This window comes from Aulostomus chinensis, chromosome 11 (genome assembly GCF_037954235.1).
Source record: "Aulostomus chinensis isolate RoL2024-O1b breed Wild chromosome 11, RoL_Achi_v1.0, whole genome shotgun sequence".
Lineage (NCBI taxonomy): Eukaryota > Metazoa > Chordata > Actinopteri > Syngnathiformes > Aulostomidae > Aulostomus > Aulostomus chinensis.
In genome coordinates, this window is record NC_141330.1 from 9,451,406 (window position 1) to 9,471,097 (window position 19,692).

The 19,692-nt window shown below is 43.6% G+C and overlaps 1 protein-coding gene across 4 annotated transcripts; it reads left to right on the plus strand.

The window, feature by feature from the left end:
* Positions 1-1,484: 1,484 nt before the first annotated feature.
* chd4b (chromodomain helicase DNA binding protein 4b) lies at positions 1,485-19,497 on the plus strand. 4 transcript variants are annotated; one of them, XM_086218209.1, is made up of 40 exons: positions 1,485-1,738; positions 2,038-2,242; positions 2,710-2,834; positions 3,624-3,875; positions 3,967-4,082; positions 4,156-4,255; positions 4,832-5,036; positions 5,161-5,282; positions 5,424-5,547; positions 5,680-5,852; positions 6,306-6,551; positions 7,487-7,690; positions 7,804-8,015; positions 8,364-8,495; positions 8,578-8,677; positions 8,854-9,045; positions 9,392-9,592; positions 10,060-10,197; positions 10,372-10,493; positions 10,595-10,768; positions 10,930-11,071; positions 11,192-11,441; positions 11,530-11,654; positions 11,838-11,930; positions 12,011-12,152; positions 12,371-12,540; positions 12,890-13,079; positions 13,581-13,667; positions 14,769-14,860; positions 14,958-15,091; positions 15,273-15,417; positions 15,557-15,713; positions 15,899-15,984; positions 16,102-16,354; positions 16,431-16,481; positions 16,688-16,858; positions 16,980-17,088; positions 17,523-17,655; positions 17,748-17,943; positions 18,314-19,497. In XM_086218209.1, the coding sequence occupies exons 2-40, from the start codon at positions 2,179-2,181 to the stop codon at positions 18,514-18,516; spliced, it is 5,931 nt and encodes a 1,976-aa protein (XP_086074335.1). In that variant the 5' UTR covers positions 1,485-1,738; positions 2,038-2,178; the 3' UTR covers positions 18,517-19,497. The 4 variants fall into 4 exon arrangements, with proteins under 4 accessions (XP_086074335.1, XP_086074337.1, XP_086074336.1 ...); XM_086218211.1 differs by having other exon boundaries at positions 12,890-13,067; XM_086218210.1 differs by having other exon boundaries at positions 12,893-13,079.
* Positions 19,498-19,692: the final 195 nt, after the last annotated feature.

The following is a 19,692-nucleotide window of genomic DNA, read 5'->3' on the forward strand; positions in this document are numbered from 1 at the left end:
GATTGACATTGTAATGCAAGTACTAATTAATCAGTGTGTGTGCGGCGTGCTAATTTTCACGAGTGGCCTTCAAGTGCTTCCATGCTCCTCCAAAGTTTTTTTTCATAAGGACTTGCTGTCCTTTCAACTGCTTTTGTTGGAAATGTCACAGAGGCAATTGCACAGCTGCAGTGTTTCTATCATTGATGTAATTTATGCTCTGCTTTGTTTAAATCACTTTTGGTATGATGTGTATGGGGATTGGGATTGAGAATAATCAGAACATCTGTACAGTTAATTCTGAGAAATAATTTTTTTTATGGCCCCGATCTTATAAATTCATTTGATCAATGCCACATTTACAATATCATGTGCCCACGCTGTGTAAAGGGATGAGGACTCGTGTTATCAATTTGAATATCTTCACGTTACATGTATGTATTATTTTGTATGTACTAATTAAACAGGTGAATACCTGTGTATTCAAATTCTTTTTTCCCCCTCTACACTGAATATTGTTTAGGAATCAATGAGGGTATGGATAAAATCTCAGCAGGTCCCATGGCTGATGGTTCACACAGCTTCAGTGCTCACAGATCCTTGAATGTCACGTCTTACGAAATCGAATTCCCCCCTCACACGTTCACTATTTAGCATTTCATCAATTCAATCTAGATTAAATAGAAGCTAGAGGCAGCATATTTTGTTTTATGAATTAGTTTGGCCTGCGGGAAACAAGTGAACCGCTCCGTCAGAACAAAACACTTCTCATGACCCGCCACATGTGAACATGCTACCTGTTGGCTGCAGTTGCACTTCACCATGGTGATGGCCACATCACGTCTATCAGGCCCCGAGTCTCACACAGCCACGCGTCCCTCCATTGTATCAGGTCCCAGATGTAGCGCAGCCTATCGGAGGCCTCACCTACTCCAGCATGACTGGACAAGAGTGTGAGCATCATCATCATCATCACACCCCCACAGTCCTTTAATACCACCAAGCTCAGCATGCTTGCTTGACCTGCTTGCAGCAGTATTGGTGAGCAAACAAACTGTGTTAGGAACTAAAGTGAAGGGTCTCTGACTTCTTTGATTGGTCATGCTCACTCCCAGGTGGATGCTCTGTGACTATTATGGTCTGTCACCAGTGGACTTCATCTCCTGTGGAGACCACGTGACTGGTATTTTTCTTTCTTGTCTTTTTAGGAGTAGTATATTATGGGATGTATGCTGCCGCTGGAGTATTATGGTCTGCCAGACCGAACGGGAGGGGGTGTCACCATGACAACGAGGTTGCTAAGGGGGCTGGGACTACTAGTGGAAAGGGGAAGGAGTGTGCATGCAATGAGCCCAGTGCATGCATGTCTAGGAGTGGTGGTGAGCGTGCGTGCGGGCGCTCGTGCGCGCGCGCGTGGTGGAGGGGGTGGGGGCAGGCTGAGTATTATGGTCTGTCCGTTGCGAGGTAACTATGCAGAGTCCTGTGCGAGTGTGGGAGGGGGGATTATTATGGGATGTCTGCCCCCTTTGTGTGTTTGTGAGGATGTTAGCTAAGCTTTGCCTCTGAGGTTGGGGGAGAGAAAAGGGGACCGAAAAACGTGTTTCGGGTCATTGGCGGCTCGTTTTTAAAATTTCGCCTATCAGTGGCTCAGCCGGCCTTAATGAATGAACACTAAATGACAACCAGAGCCGCACAAACAGCCTGACTCGCACCGAGAGAGCACACCTCGACCCGGGACTGCACACAAACACACACTACAGTAAGTTTCTAATGTATGAAGGTAGTGTTTCTATACCTAAACTTTTCATTGATGTAGTTTTTGAGCTCGACAGTGCGAATTTGCCGCTCATACTTAAAAAAAAATGATGTGTGCCAGACTTTGCTTCATCCACTCTTGTTTGAAAGAATACCTGCAGATGATAACAGATCACGTCAGTGCGTTGATAATCCAGTTAGCCAACTTATTTAAGTACGCAATTAGACGCTATGTAAACATTAAGAAATAGGTAAAGATCAGACACCAACCAATGCCATTGTTATTATTTATTTATTTTTCAGTACCCACCACCCCTCCCTTCCTGGACACCCTCGGTCCACTCTCCAACAGTCCCACGTCATTTTCCCTCCTCCCTCGCCGACCGAGGAGCAAGGTTTAGGAGGGATTAATTCGACCAGAAATACAGTTACGACGCTGGGAAAATGTCAGCCAGTGAGGATGAGAGGGATGACTTTGTAGGAGCGGAAGAGCACTCACTTATTCACGGTAAGGTCTTCTTTTCCCCCCTCCGAGGACGGTCCATCGCTCTGACTTGAGCTCGCCTTCAACGCGAAGCTAATGTTAGCTTAAGCTAGCCAGGAGTTGTCGGCTCGGGCCGTCCGTCACTCGCCATGACAGATTAGTTAGCTAACTTTAAAAGCAAGTGCTTCCACACCTCCATCTCAGAAAGTCGGCGTGAGTTCTCTCGAGTGCTGATGTAAACTGTCAAAGTTTCAACGCAGGAGAGAGCAGACAAGTTTGAACCTGTGCTGTTGTGGCATTCATTGTGGGCGTGCGCGAGCGTGTGTGTCTGTGCGCGTGTGGGTGCGTGCGTGAGTGAATGCACGTTTGCCAAGTCGTGCCAGTGCGCGGTCGCTCCCCCCCCCTTCGTTCTCTCCCTCTGTTTATGCCGAAGCCCTTCTGAGTGTGCGTGTGCACTGAGTTGTTACTGACTGGAAGCATGTCACCGGCAGACGAGAACGAGCCGGAGGATGCTGTGTCTGACGTAGAGGAGGTACCCAAGTCGAAGAAGAAGAAGAAAGCTAAAAAGAGCAGCAGAGAGAGCAGGAGCAACAAGAGGCAGCGACCCATCCGGGAGGTCAGTTTGCTGTCCACTGCAAACGTTGTGTATGTCAACGTTGTTTAGGTTTTTTTTTAACCTTGACACCCCAATTTTATGTATTTCCTACATATTTAGTACACATTTTATATTTAGTGGCATCAGTAGCTGGGGATGTGGAGGGGTCCTGTTTGCTTCCTCACGTTGTTGGATGATCTGCACAAAACTGCCACATTCAGTGTGGTGCAAGTGGCATATCTTGCCTACAGATCATATTCTTCAGACTTGAGAATATATCTTTGTTTGATTCAGATCCATTCTAAAATCATACCATGATTATTTCAGTGGGTTCTTCAATGTAAATGAGAATGATGTAAAAATGAACTCTCACTCTAATATTGCAAATGATATTAATTGAAATATCACTTAAAATAATCACAATTAGATTTTATTTTCAAAATCATGCAGCCTGATATACCTGTGAGTAATTATGATGTTTTCACTGACTCAGTCAATGGTTTTGGCAGTCAAATGCTGTTAAGTGTGGAAAAAGCCCAGTATGGTTTCCCAGAGCCCAAGGTGACGCATTAAGATTCGGCTGTCAGCACAAAACCAAGTAAATGAGCAAGTGTGCACCTTTTTGATAAGGAAGAATTCAGAAAATGTTAAGCATTTTTTCTTGAAAAAACAATTCTAACAAGTTTATAGATGACTGTGCACGGTGTGACTTCCTTGCAGACTTTCCCAGCCTGATAATAAAAACCAAAAAAAGGTGGACAAGTTTATATTACATTTAAAAGAATAAGCAGAGTGAGGTTTGTCTTGCAGGAGTTGCCACTAAGCTCCCCTGAGCATCTGATTGGAGTGGAAGCAGCAGAGAGGGATGCAGACGAGGGAGCCATGCGGTCGGAGAGTGAAGGAAGTGATTATGCCCCGGGGAGGAAAAAAAAGAAACGCTCAGGCTCAACCAAAGACAAGAAGAAAGGTATTGGGGGGGCAGAGAAAGGAGCATCCAGCTCAAAGAGCAAACGTAAGGAACCAGAACCAGAGGATGACGACGACGACGACGATGACTGCCAGGTAAATTCGAAAGAAAATCGAATGACCTGCAGCGATAATACGTCAAACTAACGTCTCCCTGCTGTTTTCAACTCTTTTCATTCTACGTCAGCCGAAAAGCTCCACCCAGCTGCTGGAGGCCTGGGGCATGAAAGATATCGACCACGTCTTCACTCAGGACGACTACAACTCCCTCACCAACTACAAGGCTTTCAGCCAGTTTGTCAGGTGAGTGAATACCTTTGTTTATGTAATGAGTGAAATACAATCCAAAACATTAAGCGTGATTTTATGTCCTCAGGCCATTAATTGCAGCCAAGAACCCCAAAATCGCTGTGTCAAAGATGATGACTTTGATGATGGCGAAGTGGAGGGAATTCAGCACAAACAACCCTCTTAAGGTATTGCAATTTTGAGTCCGATTGCCAGTTTGTATTTTGATAAAGATGACATGTTCTTGTGCTCTTGCAATGTCCCAGCAGATCCTTAAAAATTCCTTTTAAGACTTAGAATTCCTTCATTTACAAATGAGAACGCACCGATCTGATAGTAATTTCAGGTATCGGTTGGATACTGGCACTGATCTGACCTGGTCCTGATCTGACTTTTACCATGTTAGTTGTGATTGATTAAGTTTTTGTTGTTGTTGTTGTTGTTGTTTTTTTAGTACTGGTTTGCAACATAAATGTGATTGATTTTTTTTCTTTGTTTTCATTTCAAGGAGTTATTAGACCAAAAATCTGGTATGGAAACGGGTCTGATACAAAACCCCGGTATTGATATCTATATTGAGATCCGAAAAAATCGGATGGGCGCATCCGTGTTAATAATGTTAATGTAAATAAGACCTTAATTGGCTTTAACAATGATGAGAATTAAGCTTTCAAAAGTCTTGGACAGAGAAAGGAGGGTTTTATGAATCATCTTGTGTATTTGACGGTACAGAGCAAAGTGTTTGATTCTGTGTTTCCCTGTAGGGTTGTGCGACTGCCAATGCAGCTCTGGCAGCTGCCAATGTGGCTGCAGCTGTGGAGAGCATGGTGGTGGCCGGGACAGACGGAGGGGCAGACAACGGTCCCGCCACTTCATCTGCACCTGCTCCTGCTGCTGCTCCAGCACCTGCTGCCCCCCCAGCAGCCCCAGCACCTCCACTCCGCAAGGCCAAGACCAAAGAGGGCAAAGGTAAAGGAGGAGGGTAATTGGTGAACACAAACAAGTGTGAATTCAAACATGGTTTGATTTACGTGATTTCAATAAAATATTGACAGAATTATATAATTTTTTTCTGGATTCATATTTGTCTCAGGTCCTAATGCTCGTAAAAAGTCGAAGTCTTCATCTAAACCTCCGCCAAAGCCCAAACCCAAGAAGGTAGCTCCACTCAAGATCAAACTTGGAGGCCTCAACAGCAAAAGAAAGCGCTCTTCTGTAAGATACTGTTTGCTTCCTCATTTTGTTCTCTGTTTATTTGTTAATATAATCCCATGAGGCTATTCATACCATGAGCCTATTAATACTGCCGCGTCTGTCTCACATTCAACATGGCGTCATTGTGTGTGTCACTATCAGAGTGATGAGGACGAGCCAGATGTCGACAGTGACTTTGAAGACGGGAACTTCTCCGTGTCAGAGGGCTCCAACCGCAGCAGCCGCAGCAAGAAGAAGTCCAAGAGCGCAAAGAAAAAGAAGAAAGGTTCTTACATGACTATAACTAAAATAACAAGTCTATTCTGTGATTGGTCCTGAGTCATGTGGAGCAGAATCAGACGAGGCCGAAATGAAAACCTAACACGTCCATTTCTCTGAATGCCACTTCATCTTTCAGTGGAGTCAGAGGAGGGTGATGGTTATGAAACCGACCATCAGGACTACTGTGAAGTGTGCCAGCAAGGAGGGGAGATCATTTTGTGTGACACCTGTCCCAGAGCTTATCACATGGTCTGCCTGGACCCTGACATGGAAAAGGCACCTGAGGGCAAGTGGAGCTGCCCGCACTGTGTGAGTACTGTAATCTGAGCTCTTATTACTGTGCAGTGTAGAACATTAGGTCCCATGTGATTGCAGAGGGAAAAAAAAAAAAAACGCCCTTGTGTATGAAAGTAGTTGTGTGCGCCATTGGAAAGTTACACTAACTAAGTGGTCAGGTTGGTTGTGACCTTTACTTTGAAATTGTGAGTTACACTGTATTTTTTGTGTTCTTCCTTTCCCTTTTGCCCCCCCCAACACACCCATATACACACACCATTTCCTCTACCCTCCCTCACTCCGCCCACAACTGCACACGCATATGTATGCGATGAACACCCCACCCCCACTTTTGACACCCCCCCCCCCCACACTCACATACCTCTCCCTGTGCCTTTCGCTCTGCATACCTTCCCTGCCTGTCTGCGCCCCTCACACCCTTCATACTCACAAACCACCTCCCTCTGCCTGTAATCCTGCCATTAGGAGAAGGAGGGGATCCAGTGGGAGGCCAGGGATGATCTCTCTGAGGCTGACGTGGAAGACGAGGAAGACAGGAGGGATGAAGGAGTGGAGGAAGAAGATGACCACCACATTGAATTCTGTCGAGTGTGTAAGGATGGAGGAGAGCTGCTTTGCTGTGACACTTGCCCCTCCTCCTACCACATCCACTGCCTCAACCCTCCCCTCCCCGAAATCCCCAATGGAGAATGGATCTGCCCCCGCTGCAAGGTGAGCCGCTGTGCACTGGTGCATATGAGTCCTGTGTGTGCATATACTCAAGTGGGTGTGCTTCCTTGCAGATTCCATCTTGTGCAAGTTTTTACAGGAGATAGAGCTTTGATCACTATTTGTAGTGTACAGTATTTTAAATAGACCACATCATTCTTTCAGTATTCATTCAGCCAATTCATTTCTTGTTCAGAAAATTAACTATTACTTTTATTTATTTAGTTATTGATATTATTTTGTTTAATATTAAAAACAATTAAATTACTTCACACAATCTGCTGCTGGCAACGGCCAGCTAGAGGTATGCACCAAATGTAACATGCTTATAAATACAAACGACAAAGTGTTACAGAGCACAAGACCTATCAAGATATCTCAGAGATGTTAGAGACAGCTGCAACAGGAAGTAGGAATTTCAGATCATGCAGTTTTCAAAATGGAGCCCCCATCTTGTTTAACAGTTACTAAAGTATGAAGCAAATTCATCAAGGCGTGTAAGATTGTGTAAAAATAAATCAGTAATCCAATATGACTGCCGGGGATCAAGGTTAGAACATGTTGAAACATTTTCAAAATTTAATCGGAATTGATGAAATGCTTCTTGAGTTAGAGTGCTAACACAACAAGGTGCGGTGGCACTTACAGGAGCAAAAACATCTGTAAAACAAGCTTCACCAGACACAAATGAGAGGCAAGTTCGTGAGGACATGTAAGAGGTGTTTAAGAATGCATAAAAAATGAATCAACCATGCGGCTGCCTCAGGCAGCAGCAACCAAAAATGATATTCATTTCGCTCAGATCTTACTGAGAACATGCAAAGTTTCATAGAAATTTCTAAAAAGGTTTGTTTTGGCATGGGTGGCAAGAGGTTGTGGCGATTAAAATGGAAAAACAAATCGTAATGAAACACCTCTCTTACTCCCCTTCCTGACAGTGTCCTCCGATGAAGGGCAAAGTTCAGAAGGTTTTAACATGGCGTTGGGGGGAGCCTCCAGCCCCCACACCTGTGCCCCGGCCTGCTGACCTGCCTGCTGACGCCCCTGATCCCCCACCGCTGGTGGGCCGTAGGGAGAGGGAGTTCTTTGTCAAATGGTGCAACCTGTCCTACTGGCACTGCTCCTGGGTGCTGGAGCTGCAGGTGCAACACATGTCTCATAACATCGCACCCACCTGCATTTGAGAATGTGGTGTGTTATGCTGCCTGGCTGCACACTGCTGACTCTCTATCTCTACCCTGTGTCTGCTCTCCAGTTGGAGCTGAACTGTCAGGTGATGTTCCGTAACTATCAAAGGAAGACTGACATGGACGAACCGCCACCTGTGGATTTTGGAGGTGAGGGTGATGATGACAAAAGCACCAAGAGGAAGAACAAGGACCCTCTCTTTGTCCATATGGAGGCAGAGTTTTTCCGCTATGGGGTCAAGATGGAGTGGCTGATGATACATCGCATCCTCAACCACAGGTAGACACATTTATGTAGAAAGAGGTTCAGAATATATTTCAATTGCTGTGGAGGTGTGGAACCTAGAGACTGAATCAGAATTTCAGTCCAACAGTGATGCCAGTAATCTTTATTCTGTGTGGATTTGATGCTTTTAGTTGTAGCTATTTTAGTTGAAGGAGACCTAGGTTGACCTTGATAGGAAAAAAAAACAGACAAAAGAACTTGGAATCATTTAATATTGTAAGAGTTATTTGCTTGAAGACAAAAACTACATGAACCTATTCCTCTTGTTTTCTCTACACACAGAAAGAAAGCATGATAATTCTAATTTAGTGTAACTGTCCCTTTCTGGTTGAATCACATCAGTGTTGATAAAAAGAACAATGTCCATTACCTGATCAAGTGGAGAGATCTACCCTATGACCAGTCAACCTGGGAGAGCGAAGACATGGACATCCCAGAGTTTGACACCTACAAACAGACCTACTGGAATCACAGGTATGCACATTATTATTTTCTTACATTTACCCAAGTGTGGTTAATGCTATTCTTAAAATTCTTCTGAAAAATGTTCTTTTAGAGAATTGATGATCGGTGATGAGGGCAGACCTGGTAAGAAGCTGAAGAAGCCAGTCAAAGTGAAAAAGGCGGAGCGGCCACCTACTAATCCGGTCGTAGATGTAAGTATCACAACAAAAGCAACTGTGGTTGTTTTGGGTTTTTATCAAATCAGCAAGTTATCCTAATGGAAACTTGAGGAACTAAAGAGCTCTGTAGACCTGTCCAGGTTTATGCTAAGCTTTCTGAGAGAATATAAAGTGATGTTTTTTTTTTTTGTCCTGTTTTCTTCTTCCAGCCCACCATCAAGTTTGATCGGCAGCCAGATTACTTGGACTGCACCGGAGGAACTCTACACCCCTATCAGCTGGAGGGGTTGAACTGGCTGAGGTTTTCTTGGGCTCAGGCCACAGACACCATCCTAGCTGATGAAATGGGTTTAGGCAAGACTGTACAGACTGCTGTATTTCTCTACTCACTGTACAAGGAGGTAAAGCATCATATGTATGCATAAGCATGTTGTTAATAACCATTAGTGTATATTTCGTGTGTCTCCATATGGCACATATAGATGTTGAAAGCTTTTAGATAAAACATAATATGTATTTATTTCCCTGAAATCTTGTCCTGTCTGCCCTACGCTGTCAGTCAGTGTTGGTCGTTGGGGCATCAGACATGTGACACAGAGCAACTCTGTCCAATAAAGGGGATGAGGTCTGAGGAAGGACCTCTATCCTAAAGGCAGGGCAAGACAAATGTATTGTTTACATCTGCACTTCTGGTTTGCCCAGTCACAAATCTTAATTTAATCTGGAATCCACCATTATTTCCCTCAGGGTCACTCCAAGGGTCCCTTCCTGGTGAGTGCTCCTCTGTCCACCATCATTAACTGGGAGAGAGAGTTTGAAATGTGGGCCCCAGACATGTACGTGGTGACGTATGTAGGGGACAAAGACAGCAGAGCTGTCATCAGAGAGAATGAGTTCTCCTTTGAAGGTAACGCCATCCGAGGTGGAAAAAAGGCATCTAAAATGAAGGTGAGAAATGAAATTATGTGGTACATGATTATTCCCAGGGCAGAGCACTTGTCTGTTTGGGCACGTTTAAAAAAACAAAAACAAAATAAAACATGGCACACGTTTTTTTTTTTTTTGGGCTTCTGCAGCGGTTGGCACGTCTCACTCTGGCTGGGGCGTAATTCCCTGTCGGCTCGATGTTTCATGTTGAGTCACTGGTAGTCCTCTAAGGGTGTTACTAAAACAATGTATCATACAATTACTTTTGAATCTACTTTCTGTGTTATTTTGTAATTTAGTAAACTTCGAAAGAAAAAATTGTTTTGTAACACCTTTAATTTTTTATTATTTGGTTACCTTGATAACCAACTGCAAAACCATATTGCAGGTCACACATTTGCTGTCAGCTCTGGATGTTGTGTGTCTACTTTTTTCTTCTTCACTTCCTTTAGCAGTTCAACTAATGTCCCTTTCCTGTTACTTAACAGAAAGACTCAACAGTCAAATTCCATGTCCTGCTGACCTCCTATGAGCTCATAACCATCGATCAGGCTGTTCTGGGCTCCATTGAGTGGGCCTGTCTGGTCGTGGATGAGGCTCACAGACTCAAGAACAACCAGTCCAAGGTAATAAGAGGGACCTCTGTAAAAATGTTTTGTTCTTCTATTTTAGATGTCTTAAAAATACATTTAGGACTACAAGGACCTTTTATATTATTGTATATAATATTGTTGTGTTTCTTTGATTAATCTCACCATCTGAATTTCCATGTTTGTCTCTTTTTCTTTGTCTGCTGTCAGTTCTTTCGAGTTCTGAACAACTACCCACTGCAACACAAGCTGCTGCTGACCGGCACTCCTCTTCAGAACAACCTGGAGGAGCTCTTCCACTTGCTCAACTTCCTGACCCCAGAGAGATTCAAGTCAGTTGACCCTCACATTTACAGAGCAATCGTGGCTTTAGAAGCAATATAGACAGCCAAGATGACTGTTTTTACATTGCTTTATTTCCTCTACTACACAGCAACTTGGAAGGGTTCCTGGAGGAGTTTGCGGACATTGCCAAAGAGGACCAGATCAAGAAGCTCCATGACATGCTGGGACCACACATGCTCAGGAGGTTGAAGGCTGATGTATTCAAACACATGCCATCAAAGACTGAACTCATTGTTCGAGTGGAGCTTAGCCCCATGCAGAAGTAAGTGATAAGAGGAACAATGTGCGGCAATAACAGTTTTAAAAATCATCTGTCCATTTAAACTAAACCATTTCAGTTCACTTTTCTTGATATTTATGCTTTCCCTTTTCATTTGTTGAACTTTCTCCTCAAAAGAGTTTTCTTTTCTTGATGTCCTGCAGGAAATACTACAAGTTTATTTTAACAAGGAACTTTGAAGCCCTCAACACCCGTGGAGGAGGAAACCAAGTTTCTCTGCTCAATGTGGTGATGGATCTCAAAAAGTGCTGTAATCACCCCTACCTCTTTCCTGCAGCTGCTACGGTATGATCCTAGTCTTGCCTCATCACGCTGTGGGAACAACTTCTTTATATTCTGTGTGCATGTAGTACTTCTCTAATTTTAAATACAGTCAGGTCATCGAGATTTCTTATCTAACTACAGGAAGCACCAAAACTTCCAAATGGCATGTATGAGGGCACTGCACTGACTAAGGCTTCAGGGAAGCTGGCGCTCCTCCAGAAGATGATGAAGAGGCTTAAGGAGGGGGGCCACAGAGTTCTGGTCTTCTCACAGATGACTAAAATGCTTGACCTGCTTGAGGACTTCCTTGAAAATGAGGGATACAAATATGAGAGGATTGATGGAGGAGTCACTGGCAACTTGAGACAGGAGGCCATCGACCGCTTCAATGGTGATACATGCGAACACACTTATTTTTAACTGTGTTTCCTCTCCGAGCAGCTCAAATGAAACGGTAAAACTGCTCTTCATTCCAACAGCTCCTGGTGCTCCCCAGTTTGCTTTCCTCCTCTCGACCAGAGCTGGTGGTTTGGGCATTAATCTGGCGTCTGCTGATACTGTCATTATCTACGACTCAGACTGGAACCCCCACAATGACATCCAGGTATGAAAGTCCTCCAATTCCCAGTTTTTATCTTCATAATAAGTTATTATTTTATTTCATTCACTGAAAATATTTTTTTCAAAAAACAAGTAGGTTATGTATTCATATCTATTTTCACTTTAAGAATTCATAAAGAAAAGAAGAATGTATGATAATTATATATATTTCACATGTATTTTCCAGGCGTTCAGCAGAGCTCATCGTATTGGCCAGAACCGGAAAGTGATGATCTATCGGTTTGTGACAAAAGCCTCAGTGGAGGAAAGGATCACACAGGTGAATGAAAAGGAACTCAAATTGTCCCAACAAACTTAAGGTTCATGAGCACCTTCTAACTTTTTGTTTGTCTTCACAAGGTGGCAAAGAAGAAGATGATGCTCACCCACCTGGTGGTGCGACCCGGCCTTGGCTCTAAGACAGGTTCCATGTCTAAACAGGAGCTCGATGACATTCTCAAATTTGGAACTGAAGAGCTGTTCAAGGACGAGGTTGGAGAGGGTAGGTTGACTTTAACCCAATGTCACATACAAGCGGGTGACAAATTAGGACAGACCATCATCATGGCGAGTGTTAATAAAGTATGAGGCCACCAGGAGACATCAAAGCAACCGCAGTGTTCTGAGGCAACGTCACATGTTCATTCATATGATCTGACCAAGCTTCCAAGGTAAATATCAACACTTCCTAGCTTCTAATTTGACCCTTGGTGCATTCAGGGGACAACAAGGAGGACGACAGCAGTGTGATCCACTACGATGACCATGCCATCGACCGTCTGCTTGACAGGAACCAGGATGCCACAGAGGACACAGAGCTTCAGAGCATGAACGAATACCTAAGTTCCTTTAAAGTGGCTCAGTATGTGGTCAAAGATGAGGATGATGAGGTATGGTGTGTGTGTATGTGTGTGTCTACCAAGTGTGTGATGACTTGCAGGAGTGGTTTCAGAAATAGACATGGTGTTTGTTTGTATTAGTTACCAGTGGTGTAAGTGTGGGGCTGGTATGGTTTTCACTTGGTGAGCGTGTGTCATCAAGGCAACATGTGGGCCAGGAGGCAGATTTGGTCCCTTTTAATTGCGTCTCAACCCTGGACATAACCGTCACAAAACTGAATATGTGGGTAACTGAGATTGCCCGAGGAACGGGCAATTGCCTCCTCTAGTTTAGGTGTCTAGAACTATCACGTGCATTCTTCATATATAGTATGTCATAGAAATTATCGTTTTCTTTGAGGAGGAGGAGGTGGAAAGGGAGGTGATCAAGCAGGAGGAAAGTGTGGATCCTGACTACTGGGAGAAACTGCTCCGGCATCACTACGAGCAGCAGCAAGAGGATCTCGCCCGCAATTTGGGCAAAGGCAAAAGAACTCGCAAACCAGTCAACTACAACGACGGCTCCCAGGAGGACCGAGGTATAAGACAGGGTACAGAACAATATATAATGCAACCTCTTCTTTTGTGTGTGTGCTGTGCAGTGTTGTCAGTAGAATTTTTGTTTTGTGTTTGTGTGGTGTTGGTGTAAAAAGTCCCAGATACAGTAAGTGCATGGCATAAAGTATGTTTTATTAATAGTTTTGTAACTTAAGATGAGGTTAAAATAAATTATATATTATATTTTAAAATTATAATCCCTTTGAACTGCTCTTGAATCAGCTTCGAGCAGTAGTGGACGAAGGTCAGAGTCCTGATGCACTTAAAATTTAAATGTGCAGCAAACCTGACTGAGATGCATGTAATTGTTTTCCCTTTCTATAAAAACCAGGCTGGACATGATCAGACCTGTTAGAATCAGTGCCCCCTGCTGGCTTGAAGCCTGTCTTGACAGTAGTTTAATGATGTGAAGTTGAGATGTGCTTCGTCTCTTGTATTGATCTGACTCTGTCCAGGCAATCATTTTCTCTCATATTCTCCCTCAACCCTTTTAGACTGGCAGGAGGATCAATCAGACAACCAGTCTGACTACTCAGTGGCCTCAGAGGAGGGTGACGAGGACTTTGATGAACGATCTGAAGGTATGGCTCCACTCTGCTGGCCAAAGAATGGCTTTGTGTGTGTTTTCTGGTGCCAGTATGGACTGTCACTTTAAGAGCTAATCCCTACAGAGTCTGAGATAGACCTGATTAGAGTCATTACAGATGAAAGAATCTCAACTTCTTTCACCTACTAACAACCTTCAAACCGCCCCGGCAGATACATACTCAGATTCAGATGACAGCTACAATATTCTGATCGACAACCTCCTCAACTCACGAAGGAGCACTTGTTTGTGCATCATCTGCTTAGAGCGTAGAGAGGCAAGACAAGACAGAAAGAGAAAGAAAAAGGAAGAAAAGATATTGAAAAATGCAAAGAAAAAGGGACTGAAAATTTCAATCAGGGGTTTGTCTGCTGGATGAACTTTGTTGCATTGCAATTTAAAGAGATTGTATTTGTTTATATACTTGTTGATTAAGTTCTAAAAGTTTGTTTTAAAGGCCCTTTCAAATTGTTCATTTAAAGAGTAAACTTAAAATTGGATAAAGTCCACTTTAAATTTATCAAAAATAATCCAATATAATGTATATAAGTTAAAGAAATAGTACATACGAAAAGAAATAGTTATATTTTGTACTTTTAATGCAATTTATTGTTATTTATTTATTTATTGTATTGGTTGTTTTCATTTTTTATAATTGTGGCTTTTATTTCTTTTTACCAAATTTATCAGTTCAAAATGTGACAATTCATTTCTAATACGTGCAATAATAAGACCTGATGTTTTATGTTGGTTGTATTTATTTATTTATTTTTGTGTTCCTTCAATTATGTCTCTGTTACTGTAATTTCATTAAAGTGTTCTACAACACTGCTTTCAGTTGTAAATGTTCTGAAAGCATTTTGGCTTCAAGATGAAGCGTTAGGTGTAGAGGTGTGGAGAGATTGTGAGGGGAGGCAGCTTCAGCAGGCTCTGATGGTGAGACGTAAGTTGAACGTTACACAGAGAAGAACTTCAGGACCAGAAAAACACACATGAACATCCACCAAAATCCACATTAATTTTGTACTTGTCGTATCTCCAGTGAATTCCATTTTGATTGAAAACTGTCGCTCAAACTATATTTTCTTCTTGTCAGCTAACGCCCGCAGACCCAACCGTAAAGGGTTAAGGAATGACAGGGACAAACCTCTGCCTCCTCTACTGGCTAGAGTGGGTGGGAACATTGAGGTGAGTTTTCTACTCAACCACGTGAAATATTTTTTGCACTTTTCACACGGACACAGTGATGATTTCACTTCTGTCGCCTTCGTAAATGATCTGTCAGGTGTTGGGCTTTAACGCGCGGCAGAGAAAAGCTTTCCTGAATGCAGTCATGCGCTATGGGATGCCTCCCCAGGATGCCTTTACCAACCAGTGGCTGGTCAGGGACCTGCGAGGGAAGTCTGAGAAAGAATTCAAGTGAGTCTCCACATGTTTTCAGGTTCATTGCAGTGTTATTAAACCAAGCTGGGGTTGCGTTGTTTTTGTTACAAGACATTTTTTTTGTAAATACAATCAGCATTAGCTATATTTTAGATTTATTAATTCAAACGTGCTCCCAGTGAAATCTCTTCAGCATCTCCTCAACACATGTTTGCAGGGCCTACGTGTCTCTATTCATGAGGCACCTTTGTGAGCCGGGGGCTGACGGCGCAGAGACTTTTGCAGATGGTGTCCCGCGTGAGGGTCTGTCCAGGCAACATGTGCTCACACGCATTGGTGTGATGTCCCTTATCAGGAAAAAGGTATGAGTTTATTGTTATAAAACCGTATGAAATATTTTCAGTTCATAAGTTTGTGTGTGTTGTGCGCGTGTGTGTGTGTGTGTGGGGGGGGTCATTTTGAATCACTGATGAAATGTTGGGCACATTGTTTGATTGACAGGTGCAGGAGTTTGAGCACGTGAACGGTCAGTGGTCCATGCCGTGGATGGCTGAGCTGGAGGAGAACAAAAGGGCTGCAGCTTTGGCTTCAGGTGAAGATCCCAAGACTCCGTCCAGTGGGACCCCTGCAGACACACAGCCCAACACTCCTGTGCCAGGTACACACACACATACACACACACACACACACACACACACACACACACACACACACACACACACATATTTATTAAAGCAATATTTAATATTCAGTTTTTATAACCAGCTCTACATGTAATAAATAAATATATGAATTCAGGCCCAAAACAACAAAATGACATGTTTGTTTTTACTGTCTTTACAGAGGATTTGTCCAAATCAGAGGACAAGGAAGACATTAAGAAGGAGGGAGAGGAGGGCAAAGGCGTGAAGAAGACAGATGATCCAGAGGTTAATCTTCCATTCTATATCCATACCAATTATTCTTTTTCTTAGCACACTATTAAGATTTCAGCCAAGATATTATTTTTGAAGCATCTCATTCTAAACTGACTTCCCTTGCCCTAGATAATTGAAATCCCAGATGAGTCAGAGAAGTCCCCAGCCCTGGAAAAGAAAGAGGTAGACCCTGCTGCAGGGAAGGAGGAGAAAGACAAGGAGCCTGGAGATGGAGACGAAGGCAAGGAGAAGGAGGCTGAAGATCTAAGCAAAGAGAAAGAGGAGAAGGACAAGACGTCAGAGACTGTAGAAAAGGACACGCCTGCTGAGGTCAAGGGTGAAGGTGCTGAGGTCAAGGCAGACGTAGAGGAAAAGTCTAAAGGTGAGGCTACAACTCTTTGAACTTTTCTCTTTTATTTCCATTCGCTGTAATTCTTAACACGCTTCTCTTATTTCAGCTGAAGAGGGAAAAGATGAGAAGATGGACACAAGTTCAGTAACAGAGAAAGGTACATGCATAATTCCATAATGATAATAATGCACACATTGCAATGAAGGACCACTTTAGTGTTAGACGCAAAGAAGGTGGAGACATGCTCACTGCATGTGTAAGGAAAAGCTAAATTGACTCAACAGTCTTTCACCAATGCCACTGGTAGGTTTTCTTCTGTTTTTAACTTTGTTGCTGATGTGCATCTGTGTTGTTTTCTCACAGATCAAAAAGATGAAAAGGACGGTGTGAAAACGGATGATTCTGGCAAACTCCAGAATGGAGAGAACACCAAAGAAGGAGCAACAGCTGCACCGTTGGTTAATATTAGTGAAGAGAAGAAGAAAGCCACCAAGCAGAGATTCATGTTCAACATTGCTGACGGAGGATTCACAGGTAGACACACGCGTGCGCGCTCACATGCACAAACACACACACACACACACACACACACACACACACACACGTTTTCTCCTCCCCTTTTCTTAGTTGTGACCTTTTCCTCCCTCCTTTCCAGAGCTTCATTCTCTGTGGCAGAATGAAGAGAGGGCTGCCACTGTCACCAAGAAGACCTTTGAGATCTGGCACCGTCGCCATGACTACTGGCTACTGGCTGGAATCATACAGTATCCTGTTCAACACCCTATATATATGCAATGTCTATCTAAGAGGCATTATATGTCTCGTACCATCCATTGTAGATGCATCTCTGTTCACCGTATCTGAAATACTAGCTCGTCTCTTTAAGCTCCGCCTCCCAAATCTCTGTATTTTCTGATTGGTCAGCTCACAAAAGCCATGTCTGCCATGAATATTGCCTCAAAATCAGCTTCTAAACCAAATCGGCCTCAGCTGAATTTCTTTCCCTGGAGCATCAGCTCATTAAGAACATCCTGATTACTGTCTCTGGAAAAAAGTGGCTCATCTTGCAGAAAATGACTGCTATAGTAAGGGTGTCTCTTAAAATGTAACCAGTATGTGAGATTTGTGAGCTCCTCTCTTGACGACAACGCCCCTGTCAAACATCAAAGGTGTTGCACTTGACCCTGGTGTCTCTCAGACATGGCTACGCTCGGTGGCAGGACGTGCAGAGCGATGTCAGGTTTGCGATCCTCAATGAGCCCTTCAAAGGGGAGATGAGCCGAGGAAACTTCCTGGAGATCAAGAACAAGTTTCTCGCTCGCAGGTTCAAGGTGATTTGAGACTTCTCTTTGTTTCTCCTTGTGCATGTGAGTTTCTGTTTGTCTGTGTCTCTATTATACATGTTTTCTTGTCTCCTGTGTAGTTGTTGGAGCAGGCGTTGGTGATTGAGGAGCAGTTGCGCCGGGCGGCCTACCTTAACATGACAGAGGACCCTGCCCACCCCTCTATGGCCCTCAACACTCGCTTCAGTGAGGTGGAGTGTCTGGCTGAGTCTCACCAGCACCTCAGCAAGGAGTCCATGTCAGGAAACAAGCCTGCCAATGCAGTGCTTCATAAAGGTAAGATGATGAGGAAAACCTTGTACATATGAGTCGGCTGCACATGCTTTTGCTTTCCACAGCTGCTAAATTTCCATCCTCTCCTTCGTGACACTTCCAAGTGTCTCCTTCTCCTGAGACATACATTATCCAATTCACATTTAGTTCTGTTTGGTGGGCTGCAAATTTTCCATAAAAGGTGCTGTTCTTTATTAGCAAGCTAAGCTTCATTTGCTGGAAGCAGTTGAATATATTTCTGTTGAAACATTTCAAAAAGCATCCAAATCAGCTTGAGTACTTGAATTTGGCAAAATGGGACAGAAATGCTAGAGCAGTCGTTGCTTCAATCGCTCCCTCTGGGGCTCGGGTCTCATTTCTGTTATATGTCCAGTTCTCAAACAACTCGAGGAACTGCTGAGTGACATGAAGGCTGATGTCACACGTCTCCCAGCAACTATCGCCAGGATACCCCCTGTCGCTGTGCGACTTCAAATGTCTGAGAGAAATATCCTCAGCCGATTGGCCAGCCGGGGGCCCGAGGTCACTGCCCAGAGCCAGTCGCAGACCTCACAGCAGATGCAGGTGCCGCGCTGACCAGCCACAACTCGCCTCTCTCTGACTCAAGGCCAGTCGTCCTCACCTCACCACAGTGTAGCAGATGTCCTCCCCCTCAACCACCTTGTACAGCACAGTCAGGTTAGTCCCCCCTCCCTGCGCTCTACACCCACAACCCACCTCTGGACCTCGAAGAGCATCAGCTGGACTTTCACTGAAAAGACTGGAACTGTAGATGTAGGATGGGAGTGAATGGAATAATCACTTTGGGGCAGACTAGAAACAGGTCGCTCTCCTCCACTGGGAATCTGATTTAACTCGTCTAACCCGAGCACTGTCGTCGTGACCGAACCACGGGCAGCTCTACTGATCCGTCTGGTTCTGTCTTTACAGCAGGGTCAAAACGTCTTTATGTCAATATATGTATCGCCAAGCTGAAGAGACTAGATGGAGGAAAAAGCATGTTTGGAGTATACCGGTGCTTTGTAGTAACTTTTGGATTATTAAAGAATTCAAGGGATTTTATTGTGCTCATTTTCACATTTAGGAAGTTGTGAAATGATTTCTTTACATGTCCTCACCTGTATGTGTGTGTCTGTCTGTTTACAGTATGTTTGGATAAAACATACTGATGTGCATCTTTACTGCAGAATGCCTCTGACACTGAGAGACTATTACTGTCACTTTTCTATCAGTCGGATCGGTTACCTCTTCCTGCGTCCCTCCAGCCTGAACACCCACCTGTCTCGTCAGGTTCTCGGGCCTGGGATCGGCTCTATGTGGTCTCACCCCAACTTGCACCTCAACATTCCTAAATCTCTGGAAAAGCCTGTGTTTGCCCAAAAATATTTTTCGGTACATGGGATTGAAGTTTGAGAATGATGGCAATCTTAATTTAATTTCTTACTGTCTATTGTTTGTTGTTTTACATTATGGGTTATTATTATTATGGTTACCACCTTGTTGTTTTTATCATTGCTGTATGTTTTTATGGACTTCAATAAAAAGGTCAAAAGTTTCCGTCAAGTTTTCTCTCAGCAGCTACTGAATGGATTTCTCTCTCTTCACTCTTCATCTTGCATTGTTACCACAATTAAAAATAACATTTCTGTACTTATAAAAGTGTAATTGTTCTCACAGTGACATTGTCAAATCACACGCCTTGAAAGATCAGGAGTAATTTTCATGGTTGCCCATTTTGGAAAAGAAAGCCTC